This window comes from Dendrobium catenatum, unplaced genomic scaffold, assembly GCF_001605985.2.
Source record: "Dendrobium catenatum unplaced genomic scaffold, ASM160598v2 fragScaff_scaffold_621, whole genome shotgun sequence".
Classification (NCBI taxonomy): Eukaryota; Viridiplantae; Streptophyta; class Magnoliopsida; order Asparagales; family Orchidaceae; genus Dendrobium; species Dendrobium catenatum.
Genome location: NW_021319083.1, coordinates 33,167,745 through 33,184,320, shown reverse-complemented (window position 1 = coordinate 33,184,320; position 16,576 = coordinate 33,167,745). Strand labels below are relative to the sequence as shown.

General features: G+C 34.7%; 1 protein-coding gene across 11 annotated transcripts in view; it reads left to right on the top strand.

The window, feature by feature from the left end:
- Positions 1-16,576, top strand: part of LOC110096072 — a 41,511-nt gene that overhangs the window by 21,293 nt on the left and 3,642 nt on the right. For all 11 annotated transcript variants that reach the window (XR_002303045.2, XR_003700908.1, XR_003700906.1 and 8 more), the window contains one exon: positions 2,333-2,371. Coding sequence is in view for 1 of the 11 variants with exons in the window: in XM_020821841.2 (XP_020677500.1) it covers positions 2,333-2,371 (39 nt within the window). In the remaining 10 variants the exon portion in view is untranslated. The remainder of the gene's footprint in view (positions 1-2,332; positions 2,372-16,576) is intronic.

Sequence of the window (16,576 nt, the reverse complement as noted above, 5' to 3'; positions counted from 1 at the left end):
ATTTATTATCTTTTTGTAATAATTTTTCCATTCATCATAGGACATGGCTTTCTTGATGTCACTTTATGTAGAATATGATTTTTGATATTAATCCATAAAATGGCTATAATAATCAACACATAATTTTTCTTAGTATTTGTAAAATCATTTTGACTATCAATGGCATATTCTTTTGTTTTTGAAATATTAATAAGTTAATTATAAAATCATTTTGAAGCTAATATATTGGTACCTCGAATTAGAGAGATGATTGCTAAGGTGAAAGGGGTAGTGTCGGGTAGGTTGAGGGTGGAGTTTGGTTTAGGTATTAGGGCTAGGGTTAGAGCTAGATTGGCGGTAATGTTTTAAATTTTTTAACTTTATGTTACAATTTTTAAAATTTGATATAAGAGGTGTAGGGCATGTAAGGTTATTGAAAGGGGAGATATACCTTGGGTTTAATGCAAGTACTTTTGAAAAAAATCTCTTTGATACTAATCGATATAAGAGGTTTCACTCTTAATACCTATGATGCACCGACCCTTCTCCTCAAAGAAGCATGTAGTGTTCGATACTTATCCGACACGACACGCGTCCGAACACCTCCGACACATATTGAACACGCTGAAACGTGTTTGATTAAAAAATATTAAATACAAATTTGACACGCGTGTCCGACATGCGTGTCTTAAATATATTTTGATTTTTTTTAAATATAATTTTTTGTATTTAAAAATTTTATTTATTTCAAATATAAAAATTAAATTTCTTATTTTCTATCCACAACACCAAATTGATTGCCCCACTCAATACCCCATTCATCAAATACTCTCATTTTCATTTCATATGGCGGGTTCGACTTTGGTCACACAAGAATGCCCGATGTTATCTCAACATTGACATCTGACGTCGTTAATATATCGACATTTCAAAATCATCTCAACATCAAAGTCTGACATTGTTTTGACATTGATGCTCGACTCTGGCAATTTCTACACCTATAACTTGACAACTCATCTTTGTTCGACGTTGTCTTAACATCGACCACCAACGCCCTCTCAACATCGACAACAAACGTCCGATACTTACTGCAAAACATTGATGCTCGACTCTCGACATCAATATTGTTTCCTCTCTCAATGTCTGATACATGACATCGATAGTCGACTCTTTATGTCTTAATATTAATAATTTTAAGCACAAATTCTAGTTAAATGACTTGTTATTTCTAAGTTATTTTTAATATTATACTTATTTAATTTTTATACACTATTTTTAAAATATAAAAATTATAATACCGTGTTCAACCGATGGTCGTGTCCTATATTTTCAATAATTGACATTTCTCATGTCCGGGTCTATGCATCATAGCTTAATACCAAATTGATAAAGAACTTGGTGGATCTTCATCTTGCTCCACCCCTCTGTTTTTCTTGAATTTGCCTTTGAATTGCTAGATTCTTCCTTGAGTCATCCATTTAAACTATAGATTTCTTTAGGCTTTTAGAGTGAGAATTTTAAAGTAACTAAGAGGAATTTTGGCTACTAGAAGAACCCAATAGTTAGTATGTGGCTTGGAAGAGATTTTGTGAGATGGGTTTCTTGGGAATTGGGAAATGTAACTAGGAATCTTATGATTTGTGATTCTTAAAAGGAAAGAGAATATAAGGGAGATAGGAGAGAGAAGAGAGAATAAAGGAGAATAGCGTGAGTCTTGACTGAAATTTCAATTCATAATTGGATAATTAAATTACAAGTATTAAAATTCTTTTTTATGTATATAGTTACATGATAAAATTAAAAATTAAAAAATCAATTAAGATAAGTCTTAAAATTTTATCATCTAATTTAAAAAGAGGATGACCCTAAAAGTAATTACATTAAATGAAATAAAACTAGTAGAAATAGTCCAAAAAATACTATAATAAAACAAAAAATGCAAAAAACATTTCTTAAATATTCATGATGCATTTTTTTTTTAAATATTCATGATGCATGTCTTGTACTACATCACCTCCGTAGGCCCTGTATTGGCGTGTGCTTCAAGCACTTCATATGCCTTAGTTTTTTTATAATGCTTCACTAGTATCAATTTCTGAACCTTCGCTAGCGCAAGGTTCCTACTGCAGTGTGCAATTTTGTCTATTTCCAATAAATACCACGCCACACTCAATTTTCCACCATTTTTTTTTCAATTTTCCACCATCTTTATATTTAATTGACTTGAAAAGGTTATTTTTCAATTTAGTAATTTATAGCTGTTAAATTTGTTAGAACCTAACTAACTGATGTTCCAGCTTATTAATTTTCCTTGGATTTTCAGTCTTTTATTAGAATTCTTTTTATCATGCAGGAATGTTTCCATGCCTGTGTTGCAGGCTGTGGTTTTAAGGTCAGTACTTTTTGGAGCATATCAAATGTTGTTTATCAAGCTATGTTCATTTTAATTGCTGAAATTTCTGTTATGTTATTTCAATTCTATGAAGTTGTATAACTTTCTGCTAATTAATCAAGCTATAAAAAAGAAGAAGTTTGTGTCTTCGAGATTGTCATTTAAGTGTTCTTGTTGTTCTGTATAATGATTCATTATAGTTTAAACAATTCCACCACCTTATTTAATTTGTATAAAAATGTGACTAGTGATTGGCTATATGATTTACGCTATTTAGTTGCATGTAGCTTATTATTGAAACTTTATATGGACAATTTCTCTGATAATTATGTCTTGTTGATGAATACTATAGCTCCAATATGAAATTGATGATGGACACTTGATTGTATTCTCATTCTTTATTTTTCTTCCTTGTTTTCTTAAGTGAACTTTTGAATTGCTGATCTTTTGCTTGAATTCATTTTTAGTGGAGAGAATGATGAATTAGGCTTGTAGAGAGAGAAATTAGGAGAAATTTGACTACTAGTTGGGAATTAAGGTCAGCTTTTTGGACCTATGACTTGCTTGTTTTGGCGTTTGAGAGAAATCATGAGAGGAATTTACCGGAGATGGAGTGGAGATAGGGGAGAGAAGGAATAGGAATGACTTTGAATTTTTATGGTAGGATATTGAAAATTATGTGCATTGAAATACTTATTTATAGAAATTTGGTTACATGATTAAATTACATTACTTTTAAAATTTAGATCTGGATCAATTTAATGAAATATCAAACAAGATAAATCTTAAAATAATTATAAAGAAAAGGATATTTTCTTAATTGATGTCATGAAAATCAAATGAATAAAAATGAAATAAAAAATGCTACAAATAGTCTAAAAATACTAAAAATCTAGAAAATAGTAGAATAATCTAAAATATTCTTGATGCATGTCATGCACTGCATCTCTCATACTCATACTCAACCACAATTGTATCATAGAAAAAAGTCCTCGTATAAATGTTTTTAATTGCCAAAGAATATAAAAGTATCTTGCTAGGAAACAATTGTAGTAAACAAGAGTTCCCCTGCTGAATTCGAATTTCAACCCTTCCCAAAAACAGATTTGAGAAGGATTTAGACGAAATAATTAGAAATAAGCCTTTTAAATTGATAATACTAGAAGAAAAAAAACAAGATACAGTTGGATCTTTTATTGGAGAGGAAGATCTGGCTCTTGCAATTCTCTAGACTCCGCTGGAGCCCAAACGAGAACAAAGACCTCCAATTTCAGCCAAAAATCAGAGATGCCAAAAACAAACCCTAGAAGAAAATCCCTCTTAAACAACATTAATTCCCCCTAATTCCCAAACAACCCTCTCTATTTGAAATTTACCTCCTAATTCCCACCCTTAATTGGGCTTGTGGACCCCACCCTCAAGGGGGCGGCAATGTTGGGCGGAACCACCCTTATTTCGCCTCCTGTAGATCATGACCAGTTCTGGTTGAACCGGCTAGACTGGTCTAGTGACCAGTCCAACATTACTCCCGTCCCAAAGAGTCACCTTCTTCTCAAGGTGGAAGGAAGGAAACTGATGCTTTACACTCTCATATGCTCATATGTGGCATTTTAGTCAGGTAGGTTCTTCCACTTAATCAACACTTGGAGTTTCCCTCTCCCTGGCGTACCCCCCTAAGCTCCAGTGATTCCAAAATCACCTCTAGATCCTCTGTTAGTGTCCCCGGTAAGTTTGAACTAGCTACATTATTACCAACATCTCTCCTTAACTGTGATACATAAAAAACAAGGTGTATGGAAGTGGTTGAGGGTAACTTCAAGCGATAAGACACTGCTTCAATCCTCTCCAATATTTCATAAAAGGCCAAACTACCTTGGGACTAGCTTCTCATTCCATTTGTTGACTACTGTCCTCTATCTGTAGGGCTGTAACTTTAAGAACACCCGATCTCCAATGGCAGACTGCATGTCCTTCCTGTGTCCGTCCACCTATTTCTTCATAATTTGTTGGGCCCTCAGCAGGTGTCGTTTTAACTCATCCAATACCTTATCCCTTTCTTCCGAGTACTGCTCTACTGAAGAGACTAGTGTGCGACTCTACCCAAAATGCACCAAATGTGGAGGGTCCCTTCCGTGCAACACTTGGAAAGGAGTCATCTATGAAGCCAGTGGTACAAAGTGTTGTACTAGTATTCTACCCATGCCAACAACTTGGCCCATAACCTCAGTGTTTCTACAGCAAAACATCATAAGTATGTCTCCAAGCTCCAGTTCACCACTTTGGTCTGCCTGGCTGTCTATCTGAGGATGATAGGCAATACTTCTCTTAAGCACTATCCTCTGTAACCTGAACAGCTCCCTCAAAAAATGACTGAGGAACACCTTATCTCTGTCAGATACTATTGATTATGGTATCCCATATAGTCTGACCACCTCTCAGATGAATGCAATCACCACTGTCACAGTCGTGTAAGGATGTCGTAAGAGGATGAAGTGAGCGTACTTGCTCAATCTGTCAAGTACTACTAGAATCATTGTAAACCCTTCAGATTGGGTTAACCTATCAATTAAGTCCACGGTGACCTCCTCCCACATCCCGAGCCATAGGGTTAGGAGTTGAAGTAATCCCCCAGGAACCATGGCCATGTACTTGTTCTACTGGCACACCTCACATCTAGCCACATTTTTTCTACATACTTGTGCATTCCTTTCCGATATAGCTCCACTGTCAGTCTCTTATAAGTCTTCTGAACCTCAAAGTGACCCCCAACCACGCTCCCATGGAACTTCTGCAGTAGCTGTGAGATATGAATTAAGGTCCGAGGCATCACAAACCTCCCTGAGACTGGAGTCTCTCCCCCTCTTGAGAATAGCAAGGGTGATTGTTCTCATCCCTCAGAAGTTAAGCTCTAATTCTACCCAACTCCTCATCCTGCATGCTCTCCTCTTTGATTGCCCCCCATCCAACATCAGTGGTATTGGCATAGCTAACTCATGAAGCTCCCTCATGCATCTAGACAAGCATCTGCCGCTATGTTCTCCAATTCGGACCTATAATGAATCTCAAAATTATAGCTTAAAAGCTTTGACGACCACCTCCTATACTCGGTCACCATCCTCTGCTTAAACAAGAAATTCAAGCTCCTCTGGTTCGTCCTGACGATGAAATGCCTATCCAACAAGTATGGTCGCTACTTATGAATGGCTAACATAATGCCCATCAACTCCCCCTCATAGATGGACTTCAAACTAGTTCTGGTTGTTAACACTTGGCTAAAGTAAGCTATGGGTATGTGATTTTGCATTAGCATGGCCCCCAATCCATATCTTGATGCATTTATCTCATCCAGAAAAATCAGACTGAAATCTGATAGGGCTGAAATTGGTACCGTGATCATGGATTTTTTCAATCTCTCAAAGGCCTGGGTAGCTGCCTCTCCCCACAAGAAGCTATCATTCATCAGTTGCTCTGTTAACAACCAAGCTATGGTGTTTTGTCCCTGACAAATCTTATGTAGTATCCAGTTAAGCCCTAGAAGCCCCTCTGCTCTCTCAAATTCTTGGGTAGAGGCCACTTCTGCATTGCCTCAATCTTGGTTTCATCCACCGCCACCCCTTCCTGAGATACCATATGCCCCAAGTATTCTACACTGGCTTGCTCAAAACAAGACTTCTTCAGATTGTCCCTCAACTGATGTTCTTGTAATGCTTCTAGGACCACTTTCAAGTACTCCAAATGCTCCTCCATTGGATTGTTGTACACCAATATGTCACAAAGAAAACAAGGATGAACTTTTAGAGATATGGTTTTAATACCATGTTCATAAGGGACTGGAAGGTAGCAGGGGCGTAAGTGAGGCCAAATGACATCACTAAGAACTCATAGTATTCCTCATACGTCCTGAACATAGTTCTCAAGACATCCTCCTCTCTCATCAATATATGATGGTACCCCACCTCTAATCCATCTTTGAGAACACTATTGCTCCACATAGCTCATCTATCAATAAAATGAAAAACTTATATGACAGTCTCCTAATTCAGGGTCCAATAGTCTACAACTCCCATTCTTCTTTTTGACCAGTAAGATTGGGTATGAGAAGAAGCTCACACTCGGTCGGATGATCCCAGCCTCAAACATTTCTTGGATCAACTTTTTAATCTCATTCTTCTGAATCTAAGGGTGGCGATATGGCCTGACAATGATTGGTGGCACTCCTCTCAAGATAATGGCATGCTCCCGCTACCTCGGTAGTAGCAATCCTTGAAGTGGTTGAAAAATCTCACTAAACTGCTATATAAGCGGCTGCATTGATAGAAAAATGTATTCCTCTTCCTCCAATCTTCCCCCCTCTAAGCTCTACAGCTCCACAAGAAATCCATCTCTCACCTCATGTAAGGTCCTCACCATGATTTTGAGCGACATCATTGCTCTGGATAACCCTGCATCACCTTCGATCACCATTCTCCTTCACTCCACTACCAATTGCATTATCAAAGCTCCCCAATTCATCTTGGTATCTCCCAAGGTTTGTAGCCACTTCATTCTCAAGATAATATCAGTGTTTCTCAATTATAAGGGAAGGAAATCATCCCTCACCTGGATCCCTTGTATGGTCAGAATCACTCATCTACATACTCCTCTACCAGTCTCCACCTTCCCAGTGCCTATCGTCACCTTATAACTCCCTGTGTCCACCAACTTCACCCCCAATTGGTCAGCGACCTGGTTGAAGTGAAATTGTGAGTAACCCTATTGTCTATCAACATCACCACCTTCCTATCTACCATATCTTATTTCACTTTCATGGTCTGATTTGAAGTGAATCTCTCCACTGAATTTAAGGAGGCCTCTGTCATGTCAAGATGCAGCTCCTCATCTACCACCGCCTCGTTCCCAGCTCCCTCAGCTTGCTCGTCATTAAAGACAGTGAGAACCTGAAGAGTTCGGTCATTACACGTGCACCCCGGGGTGTACCCCTCATCACATCTAAAATATAGTTTCTTCGCCATCTTCTCATGCAGCTCCTTTTGAGTGAGCTTTTTGAAATTTCCCCCTAGTCCCCCTCCTGCAGGCTTCTTCTTTGGGGACTCACGAAGGCTTCTCGTTGTTGGCTCCTTGGGCACTAAGAAAGTGGTGGTCATCCTATACGAGCCTCCTAAACTGCTATCTCTGGCCCTCCTCTACTAACTGTGCTAGCTTCATATCCTCTCCCAAGTCAGACCACTCTAACTGCTACCCGGATCTCTAGTTTGAGATCCTTTATGAAGTTCCCCTCTAGCATAGTTTCAGAAAGTCGATCAAGTCGGCTAGCTAGGTACTCAAACCTGTGACGGTACTCTACCATCGAACTCTCTTGCGTCAGAGCAAAGAACTGCTCATAGAAGTCCCCTCCCTTGCTGGTTCGAAAACATTCCAACAAGCAATTTTTGAACTCCCTCCGACTCCGAATTGGTCACTTCATTTCTCTCCACCGATACCTGGCCAATGCCTTCCCCTTCAAACACAAATCGGCTGCCGTCAATCTCTCTTTTGTCAATCCATTGATGGCGAAATATTCCACCTTGTAGATCCACTCATGTGTATCCTCACCCTCAAAGGTGGACATCTTCAACTTTCTTACCCTCGGATCCCCTCCATTTTCCTTGAATCCACCATATCCACCCATTTCCCTAGGGGGCTGAGCCCCCCAATTGTCCTGATCCTCCCTTATGCGCTTGTACACAAATCTTTCTTAAAAAATCCACCCATTCCTTTCTCAAATTCAGCCCCCCCCCCTCTTGCATATTCATCCCGCATCCTTTCATACCTACTACTCATCTCCTCTTTAGAAATAGACTCTAAGGGAGGCATCTCATCTTCCCCCTCCAAAATCTCCACCTCTTGGTTTTTCCCTCTCCTTAGTGGATTAGGGTTTCCACCACTTCCTTGGCCCTCGATGGCTCTCTTTGCCTCCGGTGTCGTCATTTTGGGTTGGGCCGCAAGCATCTTCCTCAACATTTCTTCCACAATGGCAAACTTCTCATCTATCTTTTCATGGACAGCTGAGAAATGGTTTTCAAATTCATAAATCTTATCCACAAAATCTGATTTTAATCGTCCCATCTCTTCTTCCAATACTTCCACTTTCCTCCTGGCCATAGGTACCACGGATTGATGCTCTAATACTAATTTGATAGAAATGCTTGTAGGAAACAAGAATTCTCCCAGCTGAATTTGAATTTCAGCCCTTCATAAAAACAGATTTTAGAAGAATTTGGAAGAAATAACTAAAAATAAACCTTTTTAATTGATAATACTAGAAGAAAAATACAAGATACAGTTGGATCTTCTATTGGTGAGGAAGATCTGGCTCTTCCAACTATCTAGACACTGCTAGAGCCCAAACAGGAACAAAGAACTCTAATTTCAGCCAAAAACTAGAGATGCCCTAAATAGCCCTTCTATTTGAAAATTTCCTCCTAATTCGCCCCCTTAATTGGGCTTGTGAACCCCATCCTCAAGGGGGCCTAAATGCTGGGGCGGAACCCCCTTTGTTCTGCCTCCGGTAGATCACGACCGATGCTGATTGGACTGGCTAGATCGGTCTAACAGATTTGTACTGATTCAAATCTTAACTGCACTAAGGGAAAAACAATTTTTCTTACTGACATATGACAGACCAGAAAATGTAATGATTTGCATCCAAATTGGAGTGGCTTGCATTGATGTATTAAGATATTTTCAATAACAGAAACTTTGCTTTGCTGGCACCTGAAGCAATCAAAGGTGGTTACGCTAATGAGTTTGGGCCTTTAAACATATCTCTCGTAGTTAGCTCATCAAAATACAACATTGATTGGAAAAGCAAAGTGATGGATTAAAAAAACTATATCAACGTGTTCATAAAATGATAATAAAACGAACAATCAATATAAAAACAAGTCAATAAATCTTGTAACTTAGCTTCCTTTAAAAAGGAAAATCATGTTTGGATTCACTTATGTAAAGAACGTTTTTCTCCTGGACCTTTTGCAAATTAACTAAACTAGCTTTTGTTAATTTTGGCTAACTCTCCAGGTTGAGAACTCATTGCTCCGCTGAGCCATATATCATCGCTTGCCAATAGACAACTCAGTGTGATTTACCCAATTTATAGGATTCTCCATCCTCACTTTCGATATACGATGGAGATTGACGCTCTTGCGCGCAAGTATCTAATCTCTGTTGGTGACATCATCGAGGCATCGTTTTCGATGCTCAAGTACTTCATGGAGCTCAATTCTGTCTCCTATGATCAACTATGGCGGTTTGATAGGGAGGGACTCCATGCAGATCTAATCAAAAGGTTATACGATAATAACTTCATCTTTACTTTTTGAGAGAAAATTTGTGTCATCACTCCGTTGAACCTTCATAGACAATCAGAGGATTGACTTACATACAAGTGAAACAAATTATAATCATATCAAAAAGAGTTACATTTCTCAAACATAAATTATATATACATTACAAGCAAAATATTTTAAAGAAACAAAAAGTGGAATAAGAAAATGTCAAGGAGTTTTATCAGGACAATTATTAAAATTTAGATTTTTAAGCAAAGAATTTGTACAATGCTACCTTAATTTGATTATAAACTTAATTAAAGAAAAATTCCTGTGAAATGATAATCATTTATGGATTTTGAAACAAAAAATTGCTACATTAAAAAACACCTACACAAAAACTAATACCAACTCATCAAAGTTGAGTAGGTGGACCAATATTTTTTTTTACAAGCAATAAAAATACATTAAAGAATTTGTACAATACTACCTTAATTTGATTATAAACTTAATTAAAGAAAAATTATTGTGAAGTTATAATCATTTATGGATTTTGAATCAAATAAATGCTATACTAAAAAAAATCTACACAAAAACTAATACCACCTCATCAAAGTTGAGTAGATAGACCAATAAAATTTTTTTACAAGCAAAAATGAATAATACTACTAATTGGGAGTGTGAAACACTATTCTAAAATTCAACGTATTAAAAAACTTTAAATTTTGACATACTTCAAGAAAAAGAAACCATAAAAAATGACAATTAGCATCCACATATATCGATATGTTACATATCCTTATTTGATGCATGCAAGATTACCACAAAAGAGCTCAAAAAGCTAATAAAGAAGGAAAATTTAAAAAATATTAAGAAATAATAACCTAATAAGTAACCCTCACATATAAAAAGGTGATTGACCCTTCTAAAGGGGGGTCATCTAACACCAAATACAATATCAAAATCTCATAGTAAATGACCTAATAAATAACCCTCACATATAAAAAGGAGATTGACCCTTCTAAAGGGGGGTCATCTAACCCCAAATACAATATCAAAATCTCATAATAAATGAAGAATAGTCTTCACATTCATGGTAAATTTTATTCATACCAAAAAGTTATTTTACATAATTCATAAAACACTAATTATAGAAGCAAGCCAAATAGCAATCTACTCACATATTATCAAAAAAAATTAATTAAGTTTACCATATTTTTGATATAGCTAATGCATATGCACCTCGCCAAATCCATTAATAGGTTCCTTTGACATTTGCAGCCTCAGAAGCTTGTTTTCTAGCCCGCAGTTCATCGAAAGCTTTTCTTATTTCCAGCAACTTATCAAAGATGAAATTTTCGATATCTCCTCTTCTGAAATGAACGTTGAAGAATGCAAGAGTTTGAAAAGGCTTGTTCTATTTAATCTTGAGTATATATACACTTATATTAAATTGCTACACTATGAATGGAGGAGAACCATTTACAGCTGCATCTTCTCATTTACATATCTATATTCTCTTCATATTCTATTTTGCTTTAACGTTTGTGATGCAGGCAATACTTGTTTAATAGTAGCACAAATTTTTTTATAATAAATATTATTTTAAAAAGTAAGAATAAAGTCATCCCAATTTAAAATATCTGCTAAGCTAGTGAATAATAAATGGAAGAAAAAACTTTAGTTTTTGTATGAATTAACACAACTCCTTGTTTAGAGAGGAATAAAAAAATGATATGCTGAATTTTTTTTTAAAAAAATGCTATAGATATTTATATGAAATAATAAAAAATTTTTCTTAAGATTCCAAGAGATTGGTCTTCTTCCTCTCTTCAAATCCCTTATCATACTTTGTGAGTATTTTGGTTATTAAAGTTTTATTTGAGATAGTTTAATTTTTTACCACTATTTTTTTTTTGTTTTTTTGAAAAAATATTATTTTAGGAAATAATAATAAAATTTTAACAAATAAAGCCTAAAACAAAGCGATCTTGAAAAAACATGAATTTAGATATCTTAAAATCGTATGATTTGCATCGAGATTAGCGTAATAAAAGATAAATGATATAAAACAAATAAAAATGGGCTTCAAATTCTTCAATTTAAGTTAAGATTAATTTGAGAAAACTATTTTTTAGAAGCTGCTCTTATAGAAAGTAACTTTCATGCACAAAAAAAATTTGTTGAAAACAATAAAGAATAAATAATTGCCAAGCAAAAATTATAAGTACGATTTGAAAACAAAACAATAAAAAACCTATTCCAAATGAACTGTAATCGATATTTAAAATTAATGAAAACTAGAGCATATAACTCCACTGCTTTCAATATTTTTTGTCTACAAGGAGCCATAAACATGTATAATATTATTGCAATTAGTATAGGATACCACATAAAATAATGATAACAGAAGTGATTAAGGGCAACGTAGAGCATCATGCAGCTAATTTAACCATAAAAATCAAACAAGATAGTAAACATCGCATATAGAAAATTAGAGAAGCCAAAATAAATATAAGCCTTGCATGATAAAAACTACTAAAGATTCTTTATGAGGAAGGCAAGAAACATTAAGAACATTCAAAACTTCATTGTGCAGAATTAATACCCATTTGCAATGACAATATCAACAGTGGCATCTAAAGGAAGATCAAAGCGAGAATACGCCCCAAGTTCTATGATTTTCAAAAGATCTTCACAACAAAAAAAGAGAGAAATTTTAGTTTTTTAAACCAATCCCAAAATTCTGTCATCTATTAGAGAAACATGTAGTAGCCATGGCCAAAATGTATTTCTGAATCAATAGTCTTCAGAAAACATTTTGGAATGAACTAACCAACAATTTCACACTCTGAAGTACAATATTGATTTGAGGGTTACATCTTATGCTGCTTTGAAGTTCTGTGACAAGGCCTCATAGTAACGCTTTTGCTGCAACATGCAAATACAAAAGGAGGACAAATAAGTTCAGAATTTGTGTAATGAGGTTCAATAGAGCTAGCCAAATAAAATCAACATAAACAAAAATCAGAGGAACATAAGAGACCCACAAACAATGAAAACGAAGATTTGTGATCATTTTAATCCCATAGCATAATATTGTTTCAATTTAATCCATCGACTACACAAAATCAATCCAAAATGATCCCTTTGAGATTAAATTCGGATAAATTTGGTAAAGTTGATGGACTAAATTGGGATCAATTTTATATCACAATTCAAACATGAGAGTCTATTTTGGATCAATTTTGCATAGTCTATGTACTAAATTGGGAAAACATGATAATATGAGATTAAATTAGCTCTACACGAATGGTCTGGGGACTCTTCAAAGATTTTTTTGATTAAAAAGGTAATGTATTAGTTATTTCTCTTTTTAATATCTCCTCTGAGACTGATGGGATAATCGTTTCAAGAGCCTTCTCAAAGTGCGATGTCTTGATCACCAACGGATCATCATATGAAATCCCTTGAAACGGTGCAAAAGCTTATAACCATTCTAAGAGATAGAGAAAGTGAACATCCCTAGGGTTAGATCTTCCCTTCCCTTAGAATCAAATTCCAAATTCAATCTTCTAGGGTTAGATCTTCCCTTCCCTTAAAATTAAAATTCAAATTCAAACCTCTAGGGTTAGGTCTTCCCTTCCCTTAGAATCAACACCCAGACTCAATCCTCTATAGTTAGAAGTTCCTTCTTCTTATAGGATCACCCAAACTTTCTTCTCCTTAGGGCTAGATGTTCTCTTTCCCTTAGGATTAGACTCCTTAATGATGGAGTATGCCCCTGTGGCACCATCCTGACTTTAATTTCAAATTCAAAATTCAAACATTTTTTCCCTTGAGGTGTAGGTTTTCCCTTCCCTTAGGACCAAATCTACTAGTGGTAGAGGATGCTTCCCCAGCACTACCCTAATATCAATTCAAATCCTGATTCCCAGGGATAGATTTTCTACCTTCCCTTAGGATCAAAATTCCAGACTTGATTTTTAAATTCGGTCAACACCAATATGTGAAGTATAACTTCATTTTACTACACATATTGGGGGTCCATTTGTTGACCTCGTTTTTTTATGAGGTTAGTAAGGACCCTTCCAGACTCCAAATCAATCCAGACCTTAGGATCTACTCTAAACCCTAAGATAGCTCCAGACCAAACTAAACTCTAGGATTCTCCTAGAGTCAGACCCTAGGATTCGCTTGAAAGCTTTTGCACCATTTCAAGGGATTTCATATGATGATTCGTTGGTGATCAAGACATCGCACTTTGAGAAGACTCTTGAAACTATTATCCCATCAGTCTCAGAGGAGATATTAAAAAGAGAAATAACTAATACATTACCTTTTTTAATCAAAAAATCTTTGAAGAGTCCCCAGACCATTTGTGTAGAACTAATTTAGTCTCATATTATCATGTTGTCTCAATTTAGTACATAGACTATGCAAAATTGATTCAAAATAGGCTCTCATGTTTGAATTGTGATATAAAATTGATCCCAATTTAGTCCATCAACTTTACAAAATTTATCCGAATTTAATCTCAAAGGGATCATTTTGGATTGATTTTGTGTAGTCGATGGATTAAATTTAAACAATATTATGCTATGGGATTAAAATGATCATATACCTTCTTTTTTCATTGTTTGTGGGCCTCTTATGTTCCTCTGATTTTTGTTTATGTTGATTTTATTTGGCTAGCTATGCTGAATCTCATTACACAAATTCTGAACTTGTTTTCCCTCCTTTTGTATTTGCATGTTGCAGCAAAAGGGTTACTATGAGGCCTTGTTACAGAACTTCAGAGCAGCATAATATGTAACCCTCTAATCAATATTGTACTTCAGAGTGTGAAATTGTGGGTTAGTTCATTCCAAAATGTTTTCTGAAGACTATTGATTCAGAAATACATTTTGACCATGGCTACTGCATGTTTCTCTAATGGATGATAGAATTTTGGAATTGATTTGAAAAACTAAAATTTCTCTTTTTTTGTTGTGATATTTTGAAAATCATAGAGCTTGGGGCATATTCTCGCTTTTATCTTTCTTTAGATGCCACTGTTGATACTGTCATTGCAAATGTGTATTAGTTATGCATAATAAAGCTTTGAATGTTCTTAATGTTTCTTGCCTTCCTCATAAAGAAGCTTTAGTAGTTTTTATCATGCAAGGCTTATATTTATTTTGGCTTATCTAATTTTCTATATGCGATGTTTACTGCCTTGTTTGATCTTTATGGTTAAATTAGCTGCATGATGTTCTACGTTGCCCTTAATCACTTTTGTTATCATTATTTTATGTGATATCCTATACTAATTGCAATAATATTATACCTGTTTATGGCTCCTTGTAGACAAAAAATATTGAAAGCAGTAGAGTTATATGCTCTAGTTTTCATTAATTTTAAATATCGATTACAGTTCATTTGGGATAGGTTTTTTATTGTTTTGTTTTCAAATCGTACTTATAATTTTTGTTTGACAATTGTTTATTTTTTACTATTTTTAACAATTTTTCTTTTGTGCATGAAAGTTACTTTCTACAACAGCAGCTTCTAAAAAATTGCTTTCTCAACATTAATCTTAACTTAAATTGAAGAATTTGAAGCCCATTTTTATTTGTTTTATATAATTTATCTTTTATTACGCTAATCTCGATGCAAATCGTACGATTTTAAGATATCTAAATTAAGTTTTTTCAAAATCGCTTTGTTTTAGGCTTTGTTTGTTAAAATTTTATTATTATTTCCTAAAGTAATATTTTCTCAAAAAAAAAAAAAAAAGTGGTAAAAAATTAAACTATCCCAAATAAAACTTTAATAACCAAAATACTCACAAAGTAGGGTAAGGGATTTGAAGATAGGAAGGAGAGACCAATCTCTTGGAATCTTAAGAAAAATTTCTTTATTGTTTCATATAAATATCTATAGTATATTTTTTTAAAAAAAAATTCATGATATCATTTTTTTATTCCTCTCTAAACAAGGAGTTGTGTTAATTCATACAAAAACTAAAATTTTTTCTTCCATCTATTATTCATTAGCTTAGCAGATCTTTTAAATTGGGATGACTTTATTATTACTTTTTAAAATGGTATTTATTATAAAAAAATTTTAAACTAAAAAAATTTGTGTTACTATTAAACAAGTATTGCCTGTATCACAAACGTTAAAGCAAAACAGAATATGAAGAGAACATAGATATGTAAATGAGAAGATGCAGCTGTAAATGGTTCTCCTCCATTCATAGTATAACAATTTAATATAAGTGTATATATACATAAGATTAAATAGAACAAGCCTTTTCAAACTCTTGCATTTCTTCAACGTTCATTTCAGAAGAGGAGAGATCGAAAATTCCATCTTGGATAAGTTGCTGGAAATAAGAAAAGTTTTCGATGAACTGCAGGCTAGAAAACAAGCTTCTGAGGCTGCAAATGTCAAATGAACCTATTAATGGATTTGGCGAGGTGCATATGCATTAGCTATCTCAAAAACATGGTAAACTTAATTAAAATTTTTTTGATAATATGTGTGTAGATTGCTATTTGGCTTGCTTCTATAAATAGTGTTTTATGAATTATGTAAAATAACTTTTTTGTATGAATAAAATTTACCATGAATGTGAAGACTCTTCTTCATTTATTATGAGATTTTGATATTGTATTTGGTGTTAGATAACCCCCTTTTAGAAGGGTCAATCACCTTTTTATATGTGAGGGTTATTTATTAGGTTATTATTTCTTAATATTTTTAAAATTTTCCTTCTTTATTAGCTTTTTGAGCTCTTTGTGGTAATCCTGCATGCATCAAATAAGGATGTGTAACATGTCGATATATGTAGATGCTGATTGTCATTTTTGATGGTTTCTTTTTCTTGAAGTATGTCAAAATTTAGAGTAGG